At 55.4% G+C, this 18384-nt stretch overlaps 6 protein-coding genes across 6 annotated transcripts; 3 read left to right on the top strand and 3 right to left on the bottom strand.

The window, feature by feature from the left end:
- Positions 1 to 80: 80 nt before the first annotated feature.
- On the bottom strand, positions 81 to 2959 carry BO70DRAFT_307947 (putative C6 transcription factor). Its single transcript, XM_025540086.1, has 8 exons — positions 2793 to 2959; positions 2274 to 2588; positions 2080 to 2192; positions 1811 to 1903; positions 1731 to 1762; positions 436 to 1678; positions 251 to 390; positions 81 to 200 (listed from the first exon to the last, which is right to left on the bottom strand). Exons 1-8 carry the CDS (start codon positions 2873 to 2875, stop codon positions 117 to 119), a joined length of 2103 nt encoding a protein of 700 aa, XP_025403684.1. The 5' UTR covers positions 2876 to 2959; the 3' UTR covers positions 81 to 116.
- A 513-nt stretch (positions 2960 to 3472) lies between these two features.
- Positions 3473 to 4673, bottom strand: BO70DRAFT_426126 (hydroxyacyl-thioester dehydratase HTD2; the record flags this gene model as incomplete). The annotated part of the gene is made up of 3 exons (XM_025547751.1): positions 3473 to 3941; positions 4040 to 4280; positions 4331 to 4673. The coding sequence occupies 3 exons, from the start codon at positions 4671 to 4673 to the stop codon at positions 3473 to 3475; spliced, it is 1053 nt and encodes a 350-aa protein (XP_025403683.1).
- A 212-nt stretch (positions 4674 to 4885) lies between these two features.
- BO70DRAFT_307943 (putative long-chain fatty acid transporter) lies at positions 4886 to 9965 on the bottom strand. Its single transcript, XM_025540085.1, has 6 exons — positions 9674 to 9965; positions 9092 to 9546; positions 8293 to 9012; positions 7353 to 7357; positions 6346 to 7130; positions 4886 to 6280 (listed from the first exon to the last, which is right to left on the bottom strand). Exons 1-6 carry the CDS (start codon positions 9704 to 9706, stop codon positions 5120 to 5122), a joined length of 3159 nt encoding a protein of 1052 aa, XP_025403682.1. The 5' UTR covers positions 9707 to 9965; the 3' UTR covers positions 4886 to 5119.
- A 225-nt stretch (positions 9966 to 10190) lies between these two features.
- Positions 10191 to 14213, top strand: BO70DRAFT_358686 (putative ATP-dependent permease ADP1). Its single transcript, XM_025542354.1, has 3 exons — positions 10191 to 12086; positions 12137 to 13555; positions 13606 to 14213. Exons 1-3 carry the CDS (start codon positions 10461 to 10463, stop codon positions 13840 to 13842), a joined length of 3282 nt encoding a protein of 1093 aa, XP_025403681.1. The 5' UTR covers positions 10191 to 10460; the 3' UTR covers positions 13843 to 14213.
- Positions 14214 to 14812: 599 nt separating this feature from the next.
- Positions 14813 to 15969, top strand: BO70DRAFT_358684 (cornichon family protein). The gene is made up of 4 exons (XM_025542353.1): positions 14813 to 14999; positions 15135 to 15290; positions 15367 to 15433; positions 15496 to 15969. The coding sequence occupies exons 1-4, from the start codon at positions 14899 to 14901 to the stop codon at positions 15586 to 15588; spliced, it is 417 nt and encodes a 138-aa protein (XP_025403680.1). The 5' UTR covers positions 14813 to 14898; the 3' UTR covers positions 15589 to 15969.
- Positions 15970 to 16284: 315 nt separating this feature from the next.
- BO70DRAFT_307932 (WD40 repeat domain-containing protein) lies at positions 16285 to 18334 on the top strand. The gene is made up of 2 exons (XM_025540084.1): positions 16285 to 16446; positions 16546 to 18334. The coding sequence occupies exons 1-2, from the start codon at positions 16330 to 16332 to the stop codon at positions 18175 to 18177; spliced, it is 1749 nt and encodes a 582-aa protein (XP_025403679.1). The 5' UTR covers positions 16285 to 16329; the 3' UTR covers positions 18178 to 18334.
- Positions 18335 to 18384: the final 50 nt, after the last annotated feature.

Here is an 18384-nt window from a genome sequence, read left to right as displayed (position 1 = left end):
GGGTTCTTCTTATCGTGGTCTACGGGGAAAAGAAGCATTCCCGTACGACTACTATATGTACAATATTCTCATGATATTGGGAATTATCTACTGCCTGTCGATCTAAATTTACAAGTTCATATCTGGCTAATTGCCGGGTCATCCCACAGCTCCATGCCCCCCTCGAAACCAGTATTCGTGATGTGCTCGTCCCAGAGACGCTCCTTCCGTTAGCCACACTCGAAATACTATTTAGTTTGGGCTCACGTACCCAGTCTAAGTTTGTCGGCGCGTCGAGCATTTCCTCGATGACGTCTAGTGATGGATGCTCGGGCAAATCGTTTATCTCTGGTAGGTCGACCAAGGGGTATGAACTATCCACCTGCCAGCTGTCATACGGCGGTGGTTGTGCTGAGATCGTTAGCAAAAGGACTCGATCAATGTGTGAGAACATACCCAGAGCCAATTGCTCCCTAGCCGCATTCTGTGCCCCCTTCACTCGGCGAAGCATGACTGTCAGCGCGGCGCACGCCTTCTGTACATCTGCAGACCCCCGTTGGCTCTCGAATATCCGGTGTGATGTCTCCAGGGTCGAGAGGAGATCCTCGCGGTCCTGCATGACTGCGCCGACGTCGTTGTCGGGGCTCCCCTTCCGGGCGCCGGTAGGGTCTTGCGATAGCTCCAGACAGATGATCATCGCGCCGAGCAGGTAATCGGCGTGTTGGAGGGAGTTCGGATACTGTCGATCGCGATAGAGAAGACCGCCCGGCTGCGTCTCGTGGTGCACATCCGCCTGGTGCCGGAGGATATTTCTCGAAGCGCTCATGCACACCCGGCGTGAGAATGCGTACCGGGAGTTCGTTTGCACCTCGCCCAGGTATCTCCGGTGCAGCACACAGCGGGATTTCTGGTACAGTAGCTCCAGTGTGTACCGCCTGAGGATCAGAACCGATGGGTCTACAATTGACTGGTTGAGAGGACGCATCTTGAACATAGCCGGGAGCTGATCGTGCGCTTCATCAAGTTGACGATCAATAGCCAGACTGTCCTCGTATGTCACCGGTTCTCGCGAGTACGCAAGATCTGCGATCTTCCCGAAAACAGACATGAGCCGCGACTTGCAGCGTATGTATGACGCGGTGGTCAGCTCCTCCTCGGGCCGAGACGGCGGGAGTTCCTGGGTAAATTCGTCGAATTCTTCATCGGAGATATTACTGGGAGGCTCCACATCTTGGTGCCATTCTTGCACGGTCCGTGGAAGCCCGACCTGGAAGGATATCAGGATATCCAGCTGACGGAGAACCGTCCAGACACGGCGTCTCATCTCCCCCTCGTACGGCGAGATGTCGGGAAACTGCCGCGGGTCTCGATGGTAACCCGTCCGCATGGCGAGTCGGATGGTGGTCCCTAGGAGGAACGAGACCCCAACCTGGGCATCCTCGGTACGGTAGAACTCACCCATCGTATAGAGGAAGAGGGCCTCGACCTTATACCGGCCGGGGACGGTGTAATTGAACTGGACCACGCATTGTGCAGTGAGCTTTCGGAAGGTTTTTACCGCTTCGGCTTGATCTCCCAGCTCCCTGGGCAACGGCTCGCTGGTACGTTGATAGATCGCAACGGTCAAGGTGAGACAGGCATACAGCAGTCCCAGCCATGAGATCGACACGTCCTGCGGGTTGGACCAGAAGCGATTATACTGCACTCGTTAGCAAACCAAACTCCACAACGCCCCTCGAGCATGGACATACCTCTCTCTGAAACGTCGGCACATGAACAATGACTGCAATCGCATCAACACGAGCTCACCCAGCAAGCAACACAGACATACCGCACACGGGTTCTTTGCTACGCAGAAACAGCGCAATCACTCGATCCGTGACCGGTCTCGGAGGCAGCCCATCCAACAACTCCTGCTTGGTGGCTCTTTTGTGCAGCCCAAGCCACAGCGTCGGGGCTGGCCGCGAACCCACCGTCTCATCCTGCTCGGGCTCGTCATTCGAGGCCTCCTCCCGATCCTGCAAATACTCCCTCACCCCACTGATCTACCACCCTCTACCCATCAGCACCTTCCTAGAAGAACCCAACCAGGGGAGAAACATACCTCCTCAAGGATAGCACTCCAGTGCGAGCCATCGATATACCTCGTCCCCGTCTCCCCAACAACCAGCTTCCCCGCCACCTCCGACGGCGAAGACCCCTCCTCCGTCCCTCTCCCAGGAGTCACCGACGCAGACCCAGGGACAGAGCCAGAGCCAGAGCCAGAGCCCGACCCCGAGTCCTCCGGCGTCAACTGCTGCTGTATCTGCGGATGCACCACCACATGTTCCCCCGCACCCCACTCAGTGCCCTGCCCCAGACCCATCCCACCCCCCTTCTCGTTCTCTTGCCCCCGCTCCAGTCCTTGTTCCTGCCCCTGTTCCTTCTTCATCTGCGTAAAAGACAAAATCAAATTCTCCAAATGCTGCAACCGATCCTGCACATGCGCGGGACTCGCCTGCCCATTGCCGGAATTCTTCCCGCGCGGTCCCCTTCCCACGAAGGTGCAGCTGTGAGCTTCGCCGCGTTTTTGACAGTTCGTGCAGGGGTGCGTGCGGCAGCATTTTAGTCTACGTGAGTGGGTATATCAGTTTCGATTATTGTGGTCTGGGGTGATGGTGTTGTTGTATATGAGTGGAAGTATGGGTGGATGGATGGATGGATGGATTATGGCTGTATGTATGGAATATGTGCTTGTGTTGTTGGGTATCCTGTATAGTGAAGTGCAGTGCGGGGGAGAGAAAGCGGGCAATCTGGCAGGGCGGCAAGCTTACTTGCGGGCGCGACAAGCCGTACAAGACAGCTGCACGCGGGTACGTTTCTTTTCCCTGAGGGGGAGACGGGCCAGGTCGGACATTTCGTTTGGCTCTTTGGTGTGAGTGGGGTGCTGCGGCTCGGAGTAATATAATGTTATGTAGGGATGGAGTATGTATGTTTGCAGTAGGGAGGGGGGGGGGGAGGGGGGGTGAGAGGGGAAGGTTGAATTGTAAGAGGTAAGATGGAGGTTGCGTGATAAGGTGGGTGGTGATGGGGTGGGCACTGACTGGGTGGGATCATAGGATTCGGGGCTGTTGTTATCTCCGGGTAAGTCCGTGGTATACTCCGTAGTTACTATTGGTAGGTGGGTTTGATGATTGAGGTTTGATCATTTGTGTAGATACTGGGATGTGGGATGTTGGATGTTGTTTGATGATGTCTATTATAGACTTTCTCCTATTGGGGTTTTTGGTTTATATGTATGGTTCGTTGGTGGGGATCAACATACAGATGTCAGTCAGTCTTAACTCTCAAGTCTGGTCGATTGGTCATCTAGGCTAGAAACAAGCTTTATGGTGGATGCGCACTGCGGTAAAGAATCCCACCACCCCCCCGCTTAGGACCCCCTTCCAGTTCCGAGTTCCAACACCTTCGACCACTATATAGTACTGTATACATCACACACACACCCGGATATCTACCAAATCTCCGCCTTCATAGCAACGACCCCTCCCGGCGCAACAATCTGGACCCTCCCCACCCCATCCCCCGCCTCCTCATCCAACACAACTTGATACTCATCCTCCGCATACAACGGACTCGTCGCCCGATAGGCAATCTTCTCCGGCAGAACCAGCCCCTCTCCCCCTCTCGTATCGCGCCACAAATCCAAAATCGAGATGAGATTCAACGGCCCATGCACCACAATATCCTTATGGCCCTCGACATCCCGCGCCCACGGCGTCGAGTAATGGATCTTATGCGGATTGAACGTCAACGCCGAGAAGCGGAACAGCGTGACGGCCGTTTGGCGCTGGGTGCGCGTGTGCGTATTACCAGTAGTTGAGGTGGTCGAGCTCGCCGGGGCGTTGACCGCCTTCGTAGCTGGGGGAGCGGACGATGTGGTTGGGTTTGGGGTGGTGAGGGCTTTGCGGAAGACCCAGTTTCTGTAGTGATTACAATTATGGTACTATATCAGCTCTGCGATGCGATTCGTGCCAGTGTAAGACAATGGATGAATGATGGATGGCCGGGCAATACACACCTGCGATCCAAAACCGCCACTCCATCCTCATTGCGAAACTCCTTCTCCACGCCCACAACGATCATGTCTTCGCCCGTCTTTCGCACCGTCTTGGGCTCCGCGCTGAGCACCCTCGTCGTCTCGTGTACTTCCTGCCCCACCCGGAGGAAGTTCGGCTTCCCGTCGTTTCCCCGAGGCCAGTGCACCTCGCCGCCGGCCCACATGCGGCGGGTGAAAGGCGATGCCGGGTTGTAGGAGGTGTCTGTGCCGTCGGCGCCGAGTTCATTTTCGAGGAATGCGGGCGTGAAGTACACGAGGTGGTAGCCTGCAGGGAGGGGGGTGCCGGGTGGGAGGGAGGCGGGGGTGTTGGATAGCGGGGGGAGTTAGGAAATAGCGATGGGCGGTTGAGGGTGAGTGAGAGGAGCTGGAGCTGGTTTGCGTCGAGGGTCTGGGAGCGGGTGTGAGGGCCGAGGGATTGGAAGCGGGTGAGGAAGGAGGTCGCGATGGCGCTGGCGGATGATGATGGTGATGATGCGGAGGTGTCGGCGCGGAGAGGCGGGCGGACGGAGAATGCTCGGGTCGAGACGCTGGGTCGGGGATCGAGCGGGCGGAGGAGTGATCGCGTGGACTGTCGGGCTGCGGAGGTGAAGGACATCGTGGATTGATGGATAGATCGATCAATTGATCGGGTTTGAGAGAGAAGAGGAGATCGCGAAGGAGAGGCGTTATGTACCTCGGGTCGGCGGGTGTTCCCGAGACCGGGATTGAGGGGTGAGTTTCCGAGTGGCCGACATAGTATATGCTCCACCAGTGGGACATGACATCGCGCAGATGGTCTTGTTGACAATGCTCTTTTAGTTTGAGTTGGTCCCATGTTATTTAAAAAGTCCTCTATCAAAGATCATGAAACCTGGAGTACCGCTTGTTATCAACAGCGAAGTTTACAGGCTATGGAACACGGATGCCCATTTCCGAGGGCGCCCCCAGACTGCCACTGAGAAACAAGCTCCTTAAATAGCATGAAAGATGTCTCTGTGTGATTGTCATGTCGCCCAGACATGTCTACCCTGACAGTCAAATCAACCAATGCTAACCCTATCACTATAGCTTGGCCTGTCCAGCCTGCAACCGGTTCCAGTCCTTCGGCTCAAAGGGGACGTATTGGTTTCCTTGAAGCCAGTAAAGGCGATCACCCGCAGCTACCAGGGATGGGTCCACCCCCTCAGTGCGCAGAACATGCTTCTGCTGCTTGTTGTTCCCCGTAGCTTGCATCTCTCCAGTGACACGCAGGAACTGAGGAGCAGCGAAGCGGGGGAGATTTTTCAGAGCGTGCGCTGCCAGGCTGTTCAGACTTTCTTGCGAAGGAGGGATAACCACGGATTGGTCCTCCGCTCGAGACTGTTGCTGGAAGACGATGGCAGCGCAACCAGCACGGCCATCATGGTTGGGCAAAGCCACTCCGTAGACGTTTACTTCATGCACATCCGGATGAACACCCAGGACCTCTGAAACCTCGCTCGTCGACACATTCTCACTCTTCCACCGGAAGGTGTCGCCTAGGCGATCGGTGAAGTACCAGCGGCCATCGCTGTCCCAGCGAATCATGTCGCCAGTGCGGAAGAAAGCGTCCCCTTTGCGTAAAACATCGCGGATTATCTTACCCTCGGTAGCTTTGCTGTTCTTGAAGTAGCCACCGAACTTCTCTCCCGGGTCCGCGGCGTTGAGAGCCCACAGCAGCTCCCCCGGCTCGCCCCGTGGTACCTTTTTACAAAAGCCCGTCTTGTGATCGCGCCAGGGCTGCTGCAATTCCTGGTCAACCTCGACTATGGCAATGCCGCGGCCCATAAGCAAGCCGGTGAGCCCGCCGTTCCACCCAATGGCACCGGCGGTGAAATCGTTGGACGAGAGGTTGAAGGATCCAGATGTACCTTCGGTGGAAGCATAGAACTCGGCTATCGTAGGAATGTTAAATCGTTCTTTGACACGGTTCCAAATGTCCGGGCGCAGGCCGTTGCCTAGTGCTATGCGGACCTTATTCTTCTTGTCTAGATCCTCACCCGTCACAGGGTCGATCACAGGCGGAACTGCTAGCAGGTATCGCATTGTCTCACCGACGTACTGGATGATGGTCGCATTGCTTTCCCGTACGTCTGTCCAAAAGCTTCGGGCGGAGAATTTGCGACCAATAATCAGGGCTGAGCTGGCCCATAAACAGCCCATGACACCTAGGATGGATGCCGATGAGTGGTAGAGAGGCATGCACTATATCATGTCAGCATTGTCAGGATAAGGTGCGACGCCCAACGAGGGCACCGGATCTTACGTACTGTATACATTCGGTCGTCTTTTGTCATGCTCAGCCAGGTGCTGATGAGGACGGCACTAGACCAGACTTTGTGCCAGGGGAGAATCGCGGGCTTGGGAAGGCCAGTGGTGCCGCTGGTATAAATCAGCAAGGCCATGTCCCGCAGCTGGGCACCGCTGCGAACCGTGTCATCTTCACGCGTGGGCTCCATCTGCAGGATCTCGGCCTCGACCTCCGGGGTGAAAAAGACCACTTCAACGGGGCCTTTTCCATCCCGAAAATCAACGGCAGCAAATACCTCAATCTGTTCCGGGGGAAAGCTTTTGCGAAGGTCCTCATCCACGAGCAGTAACCTGGCGCTCGATGTCCGGATCGAGTGTGTCAGAGGCTTCCCTGACAGGTTGTAGTTGATCAAAGCGGGCACGGCGCCGATACTCCAAAGACCGAACCAGACGAAAACGAACGTTGACGAGTTCATGAAGTCCATGGCAACGACTTCCCAGGGCTTGATTCCGTACACATTCCTGAGCCAAGCCCCGTACCGTAGCACCAGCACATACGTCTCGTGGAACGTCCAGCTGCGGCCATTATAGACGAGGAATATCCGATCTCGGGTTTTGGGGTCGCGCGCCTGCTTCTCCAGCACATAGAAGTGGTTGACTTGGTCGCGACGGGCTGCGGAGCTCGCGTTGGAAGTCGAACCGATTAAGGATTTTATCAAGAGTTTATCGTAGAAGAGAGAGTACTTCGCGTTGAGATACGCGAGTACGGTGACCAGAGCCGGGCCGGCGATGGCAAGAGGGATTTCTGGCAAGACCTGTGGTCAGCGACGGGGGGGGGGAGTAGCAGGGTCATTGGCAACACACCAGGAACTGTAGGCATTGTGAAGCTTGTTGGATATGCTTGCGGGTGGTCTGATGTGGTGACCTGCCGGCAGGAAACCAGTCAACTTCGGGATGTCGGTGATTTATAGATAGAAACCAGTCATGCGAACAAAGAAAAGCCAGGAAGGCGCAGCATCCTTGAAACCAAGCCTGGTGGCCAACAGACAGACAGCCATGCATCGTCCTCGCCGATGGGACACAGAGTTGCCTCGGTTCAAGCCACTATGACGGGTTATGCACCCCATGCACGGCGATCGGCACTTATTGGGAGCTGCATGCCCCACCGACTATTCACTACTAGGCTGGAAACACCCTTCCAGACGGCGGCTGCCCGGTTGGCTGCCGGGTGAGCCAGGCAACCAGTCCAGGCCTGGTTTCACATGTGTTCCATGTACCCGTGTACCCATGTACCTTCTGGCAGCATCATCCGTCCCGGTTTCGATATGATGGTGAATCATGATGAATTGGCAACGATGAATCAATTATTTCTGTAGACTGGTAAATCAGTACACCTGATGGTTTGGGGAAATGACAGCGTGGTGAGGCTGACGACGGTCCGGGTCGCTGGAACTTCTAATCCCCGCCCTATTTCATAGTGACGTGAAGAGAAAAGGTTCCTTCCCAATTTACCAGGAGCAGCTTCCGTTTCTACATCACAATTTCCCTTCTATCTTTTGCGTCTCTTCATCATGCCACGCACCATGGCGCCTGGGGCTATCTCTCATCCACGTTTCAGCTTTGTCCCGACGGCGTCAAATGCAATACCAGTGAGTTCGATAAAAGAGGCACACGATTATCTAGAAACATTTCTAGAGAGCATCTTCTCCGAAAATCTGCTACTGAAGGCGTGAATAGCTTCCATAGCTTCCATAGCTACTTAATGATAAGTCTTTAATCTCTATTTATATTTATACACTAGGTTCGAAGTGGAGTGATCAAGCCATCAGGTTTAAGGTCTTGTATAACAGATCCCCCAAACTAGATAGAGCATCACAGGCCCGGCCGGCGACATCAAACCCCAAAGTGTCTGGCCCAAATGGCTAGTATTTATTGACGTAGGGCCGCTTGAAATTTCAGCTCTTTACTTGCTCCGCATCATCGGCACATTCTCAAATTCCCGGTTCATGAACGATCCCAGTTCCTTCATGGCTTGCTCCAGCACTTCCGTCTCACACACAAACCCAATACGGACGTAGCCCTTGAAATCCTCTCCCTCGCCAAAACACAGGCTTCCAGGAACAAACATCACACCGGTCTTCTCCTGGAGCGCCTCGCAAAACGCGGTATCATCGACCGGTTCGCCCTTCTTGCTGAAGCGCACGAATGCCGTCGTACCTGCCCGTGGCTTGATCCAGTCACACGCCCATCGATGCGACTCGATGAACGTTTCCAAAATGGCCAGGTTCTTTTGAGCCAGCTCGATGTTTCTCTCGAGCAGGTTGTGGATGCAGGCCGGGGCGAGAGCGTAGCTCGCAATGGCGTCGTCGATCTGGCCGACGGAGATGGTCGTGTAGTCCCTGGCACTGGCGCATCTCTCGACGATCGAACGATCGCGAGATGCAAGCCATCCGACGCGGATTCCGGCTAGGCTGTATGCCTTCGACATGGAGCCGGTCACTACAGTGTGCTCGTATCCGAGAGAGAGCAGTGACCTGGGGAATTCGCGTTCCACGGGGCCGATGGAGTGGAAAATCGGTCGGTATACTTCATCTGCCTGGATGATGATGGATGAGCGACGGGCAATCTCAACGATCTCTTCCAGGGTCGCTTGGGGAATCACGGCGCCTGTCGGGTTCTGCGGGTTGCTGTGAGGCAAGCGCGAGACTTTGGTTAGAGAGCAAGTTGGATGGTTTCATCAATTGGGGATGGGGGGGGGGACTATACTTGAGGATAATTAATTTCGTATTCGGGCGGATGAGCTGCTTTAACTCTTCGGTATCCAATTTCCAGTCGTCCGTCTCCTTGGATTTCCACAGACTCACCTCGGCCCCGAGCGACGCAGGGACCGAGTAGAGCTGCTGGTACGTGGGGTAATGGCAAATGACATGGTCTCCCGGACCGACCAGGGAGTACAGCAGCAAAAAGTTGGCCTGGATGGCACCAGCCGTGACCAGGACATTATCTGCAGGCAGATGATTGGGTGTCTCGATGGAATACAACGCGGCCAAAGCCCCGCGAAGTCGCTCCGACCCACGAATGGCGCCGTAGGTGAGCTTGGTAGAGAAGTCCAACGGGTCAGATTTGTCCTCCGACAGCTCCCGGAGATCGTTGACCGAGATAGACGCGCAGCATGTCTCGGCCACGTTGTACTTGGCGGTGGTTTCATACTTGTCCATCCACTATGTAGGAGGTGTGGCAGAGCGGGGTTAGCAAATGGCAAACAGCAAATCTGCTCGCTGTATGCGGGGAATAATGCAATAATGGATCCTGGAACATGGCTGGAATCTGGACAGGCATTAGACGTACTTGCTCTACGGCAAACTCTTTGATGTGGACCATAATGGCGGATGGATAGATCGCAGGCCTATGTACAATGTGAGTTGCTCTACAGATAGATAGACAGAGGCTTTGTGTCCTTTGATCATCGAGCGGGGTTTGGTAATTGATTCCTTGGAATGAATCCCCGGATCGGGTGGGGTCCAGGCACGGTCACGTGGATGGGGTTGCAGAGGCGACAGTGGACTTGATGGGTGTATAGTTGGTAGATATATGATCGCCACCGACAGTGTGTAGATCGAGTAGATATAGCAAAAGCAAGTAGATAGTAGATAGTTCCTTTTTTCTCTCCAGAATGAGAGTTGCTACAGTGACATACTCCGTGGTACCCGATAATACCACGTCGCGCCCGCCCGCCATTGGTGGGTGCCCCAGGCTGTCAGGCCACAGGCCACCAGGCTCAGTCTAGCGCTTCTCCGCTCTCGTCATCGCCCCAACCGTTCCCTTCCCTTCCCTTCCAACCTTGTCCTCCCCCCATCTCTCTTCCCACTCTTACCGCTCATTTCCCTGTCCTTTGCGTTGGCTTCTCGCCCTGCAATTACATCCCAGTCTCCTCCGTATACCCTCCTTTGCAGTGGATGAGGAGAGTCTTTAGTCCCTTCCCCCCCCCTCCTCATGTTCTGTCGCCGTTCCTGATTCTTTGACGTCCGTCGTCGTTGGTTACTCCGCACTGGTTATCTCCCACGGTCCGACAGCCCGACAGCCCGCCAGATCTGTAAACCAGGTGTGAGGGTAGCTCCCACACGTCTTCATCAGCATGCGGCTGCCGTCACCTCTCCACCTCTCCCTAGCTCTCAGTCTCTCCCTCTCGGCCTCCACCGTTGTAGCACGAAGCAACTACTCCGAAGCCGACCTCATATCTCCGCTCTTCTCCACACTCGAAGATCGTCCAGACGGCTGTCCGCCATGCTTCAACTGCCAACTGGACGCTTTCCAGTGTGCGCAATTCGCATCTTGTGACAAATTTACGGGGAAATGTGTCTGTCCGCCCGGTTTCGGTGGCGATGATTGCGCGCAACCTCTGTGTGGGTCGCTGGCCGACGGTCACCAGAGGTCGCCTCGCCAGGGCGATCAGTGCGCCTGCAAAGATGGCTGGGACGGCATCAATTGCAACGTCTGTCAATCCGATGATGCTTGCAGCGCCATGATGCCGGAGGGCGAAGGAGGCGTTTGCTACAAACAGGGTGTCACCGTGAAGGAGAATTTCCAGATGTGCGATGTCACCAACCGCAAGATCCTCGATCAGCTCAAGAACCGCAAGCCCCAGGTGACATTCTCCTGTGAGGCCGAGGACCAGACTTGCAACTTCCAGTTCTGGGTGGGCCGCCAGGAGTCATTCTACTGTGGGTTGGATACGTGTCAATGGGGCCTGGAGACTACCCACAATCAAAACAGGACTCACTACACGTGCGAGAACATCCACTGCGAATGCATCCCTGGGCGCATGCTCTGTGGCGAAGAAGGATCTATTGACATCGGTGACTTTCTCCGAGAGTCAATCGCGGGCCCTGCTACGTTCTCGTCGTTGTCGACCGATGGAGGCAGCCCAGAAGACGGTAGTACGTTTCAGGAGCCGGCGATGGACGAGTTGATCAAGGCTGTCTTTGGCGATAAGAGTATCACCCTGAACTGCGACGCCGGCGAGTGTCTGTACCGTACCGACGTCCCTGGATATACACGCCCGGTCAAGCAGATCAATACGCCTCTCATTGCGGGCGTGATTGCAGGATGTGCCCTCTTCGTTGTTGCTGTAATTCTGGGAGTCTGGTATCTTTCACGCAGGTCGTATGGCCGCATCCAACTGCCGCTCTCGGATGATGAAGACGACGAAGGGGCCAAGCTTCTGGCGGACCACAAGCCTGCAGCTCTGTACTGGGATAACGTCTCGTACTACCTGAACGGCAAGGAAATTCTCAGTGGCATCCAAGGTGCTTCCCAGCCCGGTCAAATCACAGCCATCATGGGTGCCTCGGGTGCAGGAAAGACCACCTTCCTTGATATCCTCGCTCGCAAGAACAAGAGAGGTGCGGTCCGTGGTGAATTTTACGTCAATGGAGAAAAGATCAGCGACAGCGACTTCAAAAGCATGATCGGCTTCGTTGACCAGGAGGACACCATGCTCCCTACCCTGACTGTGCACGAGACCATCTTAACCAGTGCCTTACTGCGACTGCCACGCGACATGAGCCGGGCTTCCAAGGAGCAGCGGGTGTTTGAAGTGGAAAAACAGCTCGGAATTTACCACATCAAGGACCAGTTGATTGGCTCCGAGGAAGGTAAGGGCCGGGGTATCTCTGGTGGTGAGAAGCGCCGGGTTGGAATAGCTTGCGAATTGGTCACAAGCCCGAGCATCCTCTTCTTGGACGAGCCTACCAGCGGATTGGTAAGACATTCCAGTTCCTAATTTGCTAGCGAGCTCCACTAATTGAACAGGACGCATACAATGCATTCAACGTGGTTGAATGTCTAGTGACCTTAGCGAAAACTTACAACCGTACCGTTGTCTTTACCATCCACCAGCCCCGCTCCAACATCGTTGCTCTGTTCGATCGACTCATTCTTCTGGCTCAAGGAAGAACCGTCTATTCGGGCCCATTCTCGACATGCCAGCAGTACTTCGACAACTCGGGTTACGCTTGCCCCCCGGGCTTCAATATCGCCGACTACCTTGTGGATCTCACGATGCATGCCAGTGTTACTCGCACCCACGGCGACATAGTTAACTCTCCCTTGTTAGATGTGCGAGTGGATCCTCCGAAGACCGCTTCGAGCAGTCTGCGGGCTGTCAAGTCGGTGGCGAGTGCATCCAACGTGAGCGTCGAGGACAGCAGTAGTACTTTCGAAGCAAACCGGCGGCCGAAGAGCAAACGGCGAGTTTCCATCAAACAAAAGCAGGACAGACAACTCTACTCCCGGAAGAAGGATCCCGATGTCCCATCCACTCCCAAGACCGATGAAGAAGATGTGCAGTTGGATGATGTGGCCGACGACACACAGCAATGGCTGCGCCTTTCTCGTCAGCCAGGCAGCGTTCCCCCTCAGATTGTCGATGATCCCGACGAGCTGCCGCCGATTGCCCCGGGCCAGACGGACCTTGATATTCTGGTTGCCAACTACTCAGTGTCTGATATCGCACGCTCCGTCCACGACGAGATCGTCGCGGCCATTCAAAATTCACGCGCGGCCAATGGATTTGCCAACGGGGAGATGCTGTCCGCTCCTAATGGTGGATCTGGCAAGGGCTATGCCCGCGTCGGTCTTGTGCGGCAGTTTGTTATCCTGTCTCAGCGAACCTGGCGTAATCTGTATCGGAACCCGATGCTCATGCTCACGCATTATGCGATCTCCATTCTCCTGGCTGTGCTGTGTGGCTACCTCTTCTACGGCCTGACCGATGATATCAAGGGCTTCCAAAATCGGCTGGGTCTCTTCTTTTTCATTCTTGCCCTGTTCGGATTCAGTACACTAACCAGCCTGACGGTATTCTCCGGGGAGCGACTCCTGTTTGTCCGGGAGCGTGCCAACGGCTACTACCACCCGATCACCTACTTCGCGGCCAAGGTTGCGTTTGACATCGTGCCTCTCCGCCTCCTCCCACCGATCATCATGGGTGTTATCGTGTATCCCATGACCGGTCTTATCCCAGCCTGGGGCGAGTTCTTCCGGTTCATCCTAGTGCTGGTTCTCTTCAACCTGGCAGCAGCCAACATTTGCCTGTTCATCGGCATTATCTTCCGGGATAGCGGCGTGGCCAACTTGATTGGCAGTCTGGTGATGCTGTTTAGTTTACTCTTCGCGGGTCTCCTGCTCAACCACGACGCCATCCCTCCGTCTGCTCTGTGGTTGCAAACCGTGAGTTCCCCCTACTCCACTGTTTATCTCTTTTCTAACCGCCTTCTTAGCTTTCCATCTTCCACTACGGCTTCGAGGCCCTGATTGTCAACGAAGTGACATATCTGACCTTGATCGATCACAAATACGGCCTGGACATCGAGGTCCCCGGAGCGTCGATTCTGAGTGCGTTCGGGTTCGACACGCTGGCCCTGTGGAAGGATGTCATTGGGCTGGCCGTCATCTCGGGAGCCTTCATCGTGATTGCCTATGGCGCAATGCACATCCTGCTGGTCGAGAAGCGATGATCGCTTGCTATGCGTACGGGGATCCAGCTCCGGTTGGATCGCTTTCACTTTTGTTCCATTATACATTGGTTAATACCGCTGGGTAATGTAATGGGCTACGGACGTTTTGAAACGATAACTTGGTGATGAGCATGCGCATGAGACATTTTCTGTTCTGCTTTGATATTTTTGTGCTTTCTTTTTTTCCCCTATTCTTTCATGGCCATACTACTTAGCTACCTAGCCAACGACGGGCTACCTGTGTAAATAGAGATCATGATAGGTCTGATGGCATTAGCACTCCACCAGTCGGGGCTTACAGTAGCTGCGCCGATCGTCGGCCGTCGACACTCCAGTAGAAGCCGCCAGATGCGGATGGAAGCACGTGTTTTCCCCACGTCATCGACATCTGGCTTGCCTGGGGCGCCAAGGTTGCGACTGGAGCTGGATATCGTAGTAGTGAGGACGGATATAGCATCATGATCATCATCACTTGAGTTCAAGCACTCAGTCGCCTAGTTGTAGAGTAAATCCCTAGACCAAGGATCCGGTCTTCCCTTGCATCTCCGGCCAGATGCTCGGGGCGGATGATTGGCGGCGGTTCCGGTGTCGTTGGCTGACTGCCACCTGACCGTGATAGTATGTGGAAAATGACCGAACCTCGACTCGCCACTGGTCCCTCGTGTCCTGCCAAATCCCCTGTCCCTTGACACCTGGTATCTCTGGTCTTTTGTCCATTCTGTCGGTCGTGTTGCGGTGTCGAGGAGTGTTTGGAAGAGCGTGCTGCTATCTATAGAGGAGGAATCTGGACTGCCCCGGACGGCCTCACCGCCTGCCAGCTCCAATCGCGGCTTTTCCCCATCGGCTCGAGTCCACAAGCTAGTCAACTCACCAACCTTCGCCTTCACTTTCACTCTCGCCTCTTCCTTGCTCCTTCTCCCCTCCTACCTCCAGCTCTAGTCTTCCCTGCTCCTCAGCACTCCCGACTTCTCCCCCCCCCCCCGCACTCCTCTTCTTCCCACCTCTCCCCGTTCACATCCATTTCGTGCCTCTTGACCATCCCTTCTCCTGCCCACCATGTCCGGCGAAGCTTGGCTCTATCTGTTGGCGGTGTTGATCAACGCCGTCAACCTGTTCTTGCAGGTCTTCTTCACCATCATGTACAGCGACTTGGAATGGTATGAATTGCCCCTCTCGCTCACCGTGCTCATGCCTGCTACACCCACCCCCCCCTGGTGTGGCTCGCTTGGAGCTCGCGGTGTGATTGCGACAGCATGATGTGTGAGCCGGGCTAATCTGGTTCGCTCCCGCAGTGACTACATCAACCCCATCGACCTCTGCAACCGCCTCAACGCCTACATCGTCCCCGAAGCCGCCGTCCACGGATTCCTGACCTTCCTGTTCATCATCAATGGCTACTGGGTGGCCATCGTCCTGAACCTGCCTCTGTTGGCGTTCAATGCCAAGAAGTACGCGGCCCTCTCAGTCCCGCCGCGCATCGGCCGAATCCGGGCACCCCAGCTAACCAGGCCCGTCTTCCTGTAGGATCTACGACAACCAGCACCTGCTGGATGCGACCGAGATTTTCCGCAAGCTCAACGTGCACAAGAAGGTGAGAGCGCCCCGCCTTGATGCTGCTCGCATGGCAAGCGGCCCGCTGACGCGAAACTGCAGGAATCTTTCATCAAGCTGGGCTTCCACCTCCTGATGTTCTTCTTCTACCTCTACAGCATGATCGTCGCTCTGATCCGCGACGAGTCTCATTGAATTCGGGAGAAGGCGGAGCACGTAATGCGAAACGGCCGGCCGGGCTGAATGTCGCGTGATGCGCTGTCTCGTCTTTGCCCGCCAGTGGGGACGATGAGACGGGGCATGGTTTTGCGAGTATCGGTCTCGCCGCTGCATTTCCGACACTATTTGCGTCGTAGAACTCCGGCTGCCCAAGGCTATAATCCGCATGTCGGCGCATGCAGCCGGCGAGACCTTGTATATGACGTGACTATGAAAGCATATCATTGATGACAGCGAACGTGTGGGGTCCTCTAGATCTTGATGTTTTGGGTTTGCGAAGAATGACGGGCGATGAATGAAGCAATCCTATTATTGCCTGGAGGCAACGTCCAGGGAGCTGTCTGTTACTTGTGCGCTTTTTTTTTTTTTATTTTTGCTATTTTCCATTGGTTTCCGATATTGATATATTCCTGTTGATGTCTTCAATAATGCTGTATATACCTCAGCGGTGTGACAATGAAGAGCGTACGATACCCGAAGTGTCACCAGCCGTACCAGTAAGCCTGATGCCGTAACAATCGGAGACGCAAGTCTGGTGGAGAGGAGACGAAGATGGAGACGAAGACGAAGCCGAACTGCGCGGGTGGCTGCTGCGCCGCCCGTAAAAAGCCCGACTGGAACTTCTCCGCGCCGCAGCTTCCTCCGCCTTCAACTTCCCGACATCTCAGGGAAGTCCACGCCGGCTCCCCCTTCTCTCCGTCTCTCACCCCAATCACCATGGCATCTTTACTCGGAGCTGGCTACGAATCCAGCGACGATGACTCGGCCAAGCCAACGCTCCAGACGGCGCCGTCAGCGACCAAGATTGTTGCGGCGCCTGAAGTGAACACAGAGGTTTGGTCCACCATTTCCTTGTTGCCATGGCCCTCATGAATTGCTTTCTTCTTTTTGTCGTCACCGTACCTGAATCCCATATATCTAACAAATCTACAGGACCAGGCACACATGCAGATGATGCTCGCGAACACCTCATCCACCGCGCTCACGTACAACGCAACCTACGATGATCTCTCGCGGCCGTCCCAAGGCCCCGCCAACCCGTTCAAACCTGCCGGACCAGCAAACGGGCTTAAGCGCAAGAACGTCCCCACCGGTTTCGCCGAAGAAGCTTCCATCAGCGAGGCGACCTTCGCCACACAACACCGCACCTTCCAAAGTCTAGGCTACACACGCAACCCCGGCCTCCCGGGCCAATTCGTCGGCAACCTCGACAATGCGGCCCACTTCGGCGGCCGCGATGTCATCCAGATGAAGCCCTCGAAAGAGGTATCGGCAGCTCTCCGCTCTAAGCGGCAACGGAAGGGTGACCCCAGCATCGTCGAAGGCGAGGGCTCCTACCTCGGCCCGTGGGCGAAATACCAGCACGACGACCGAGTGTACGATGAACAAGCCGCGCTGGACGACCACGAGCTGGCCAGCGACGAGGAATACGTGGAGGTGGAGGAAGAGGAGTCCCTGGCCCCGGCTCACATGCCCGCCATGAGCAAAGAGTCGACCGACTACCAAGACGACACCTCCAAGGTCGAGACGAGCGAATTCCACGGCTCCGAACAATTCGACTACCAGGGCCGCACGTACATGCACGTCCCACAGGATCTGGATATCGACCTGCGCAAAGAGCCCGGCAGCAGCAAGAACTTCATCCCCAAGAAACTCATCCACACCTGGAAATCGCACACCAAGGCCATCACCTCGCTCCGCTTCCTCCCGCGCTCCGGCCACCTCCTCCTCTCCTCCGCCGCCGACGGCAAGGCCAAGATCTGGGACGCCTACCACTCACGCGAACTCCTCCGTACCTTCTCCGGACACTCCAAAGCCATCTCCGACACCGACTTCCACCGCACGGGCACCACCTTCCTCACAGCCTCCTACGACCGACAGATCAAGCTCTGGGACACCGAATACGGCAAATGCATCGGGCGGTACACCACGGGCAAAACCCCGCACGTCGTGCGCTTCAACCCGGGGGCGGAAAACTCCCACGAATTCCTGGCCGGTATGTCCGACAAGAAGATCGTCCAGTTCGACACGCGGTCCGGCGAGCTCATCCAGGAATACGACCACCACCTCGCGGCGGTCAACACGCTCACCTTCGTCGACGACAACCGGCGCTTCATCTCCACCTCTGACGACAAATCCCTCCGCGCCTGGGAATACGGCATCCCCGTGCCCATCAAATTCATCGCCGAGCCCTACATGTTCGCCCTCACCCGCGCTGCCCCCCACCCCAACGGCAAATACGTCGCCTTCCAGTCCGGCGACAACCAGATCGTCGTCTACGGCGCCACCGATAAGTTCCGTCAGAACCGCAAGAAGAGCTTCCGCGGCCACAACAATGCCGGCTACGCCATCGATATCAAGATCTCCCCTGATGGCCAGTTCCTCGTCTCCGGTGACAGCGGTGGCTATGTCTGTTTCTGGGACTGGAAGACCGGCAAAATGTACCATAAGATTCAGGCCGGTGGGAAGGAAGGTGCTGCCACGACTTGTCTCGATTGGCATCCCCAGGAAACTAGCAAGCTTGTTACGGGTGGCTTGGATGGGTTGATTAAGTACTGGGATTGATTGATTGATATCTTTCTTCTTTTCACTATTTTCCTGCTTTATTTTTCTCTTTTTTTTTCTTCCGGTGCGATGGATGTGTAATAGATATATGGTTCGTATATTAACAATATCTGTGGCGAAAATGCATTATGCCTGGCTGGGGGTATACATACTATACTATATTACCCACCTACCTCCCTTCATGTCTACCGATGTCTCTATCTACCT

Source organism: Aspergillus heteromorphus (genome assembly GCF_003184545.1).
Source record: "Aspergillus heteromorphus CBS 117.55 chromosome Unknown BO70scaffold_2, whole genome shotgun sequence".
Classification (NCBI taxonomy): Eukaryota; Fungi; Ascomycota; class Eurotiomycetes; order Eurotiales; family Aspergillaceae; genus Aspergillus; species Aspergillus heteromorphus.
This window is presented reverse-complemented; position numbering and strand designations above follow the sequence as displayed.

Coding starts and splice junctions, on each gene's coding strand:
- BO70DRAFT_307943 (XM_025540085.1), bottom strand. CDS start 9,706: ATGGTCCACATCAAAGAGTTTGCCGTAGAGCAA. Junction 9,547..9,673: donor AAGAGTTTGCCGTAGAGCAA/GTACGTCTAATG, acceptor CCTCCTACATAG/TGGATGGACAAGTATGAAAC. Junction 6,281..6,345: donor AAGACGACCGAATGTATACA/GTACGTAAGATC, acceptor GACATGATATAG/TGCATGCCTCTCTACCACTC.
- BO70DRAFT_307947 (XM_025540086.1), bottom strand. CDS start 2,875: ATGTCCGACCTGGCCCGTCTCCCCCTCAGGGAAAAGAAACGTACCCGC. Junction 1,904..2,079: donor TGCTATCCTTGAGGAGGTAT/GTTTCTCCCCTG, acceptor TGCACAAAAGAG/CCACCAAGCAGGAGTTGTTG. Junction 391..435: donor TAGGGAGCAATTGGCTCTGG/GTATGTTCTCAC, acceptor TAACGATCTCAG/CACAACCACCGCCGTATGAC.
- BO70DRAFT_307932 (XM_025540084.1), top strand. CDS start 16,330: ATGGCATCTTTACTCGGAGCTGGCTACGAATCCAGCGACGATGACTCG. Junction 16,447..16,545: donor CGCCTGAAGTGAACACAGAG/GTTTGGTCCACC, acceptor ACAAATCTACAG/GACCAGGCACACATGCAGAT.
- BO70DRAFT_358686 (XM_025542354.1), top strand. CDS start 10,461: ATGCGGCTGCCGTCACCTCTCCACCTCTCCCTAGCTCTCAGTCTCTCC. Junction 12,087..12,136: donor ACGAGCCTACCAGCGGATTG/GTAAGACATTCC, acceptor CTAATTGAACAG/GACGCATACAATGCATTCAA. Junction 13,556..13,605: donor CTGCTCTGTGGTTGCAAACC/GTGAGTTCCCCC, acceptor CCGCCTTCTTAG/CTTTCCATCTTCCACTACGG.
- BO70DRAFT_358684 (XM_025542353.1), top strand. CDS start 14,899: ATGTCCGGCGAAGCTTGGCTCTATCTGTTGGCGGTGTTGATCAACGCC. Junction 15,000..15,134: donor ATGTACAGCGACTTGGAATG/GTATGAATTGCC, acceptor TCGCTCCCGCAG/TGACTACATCAACCCCATCG. Junction 15,434..15,495: donor AGCTCAACGTGCACAAGAAG/GTGAGAGCGCCC, acceptor GCGAAACTGCAG/GAATCTTTCATCAAGCTGGG.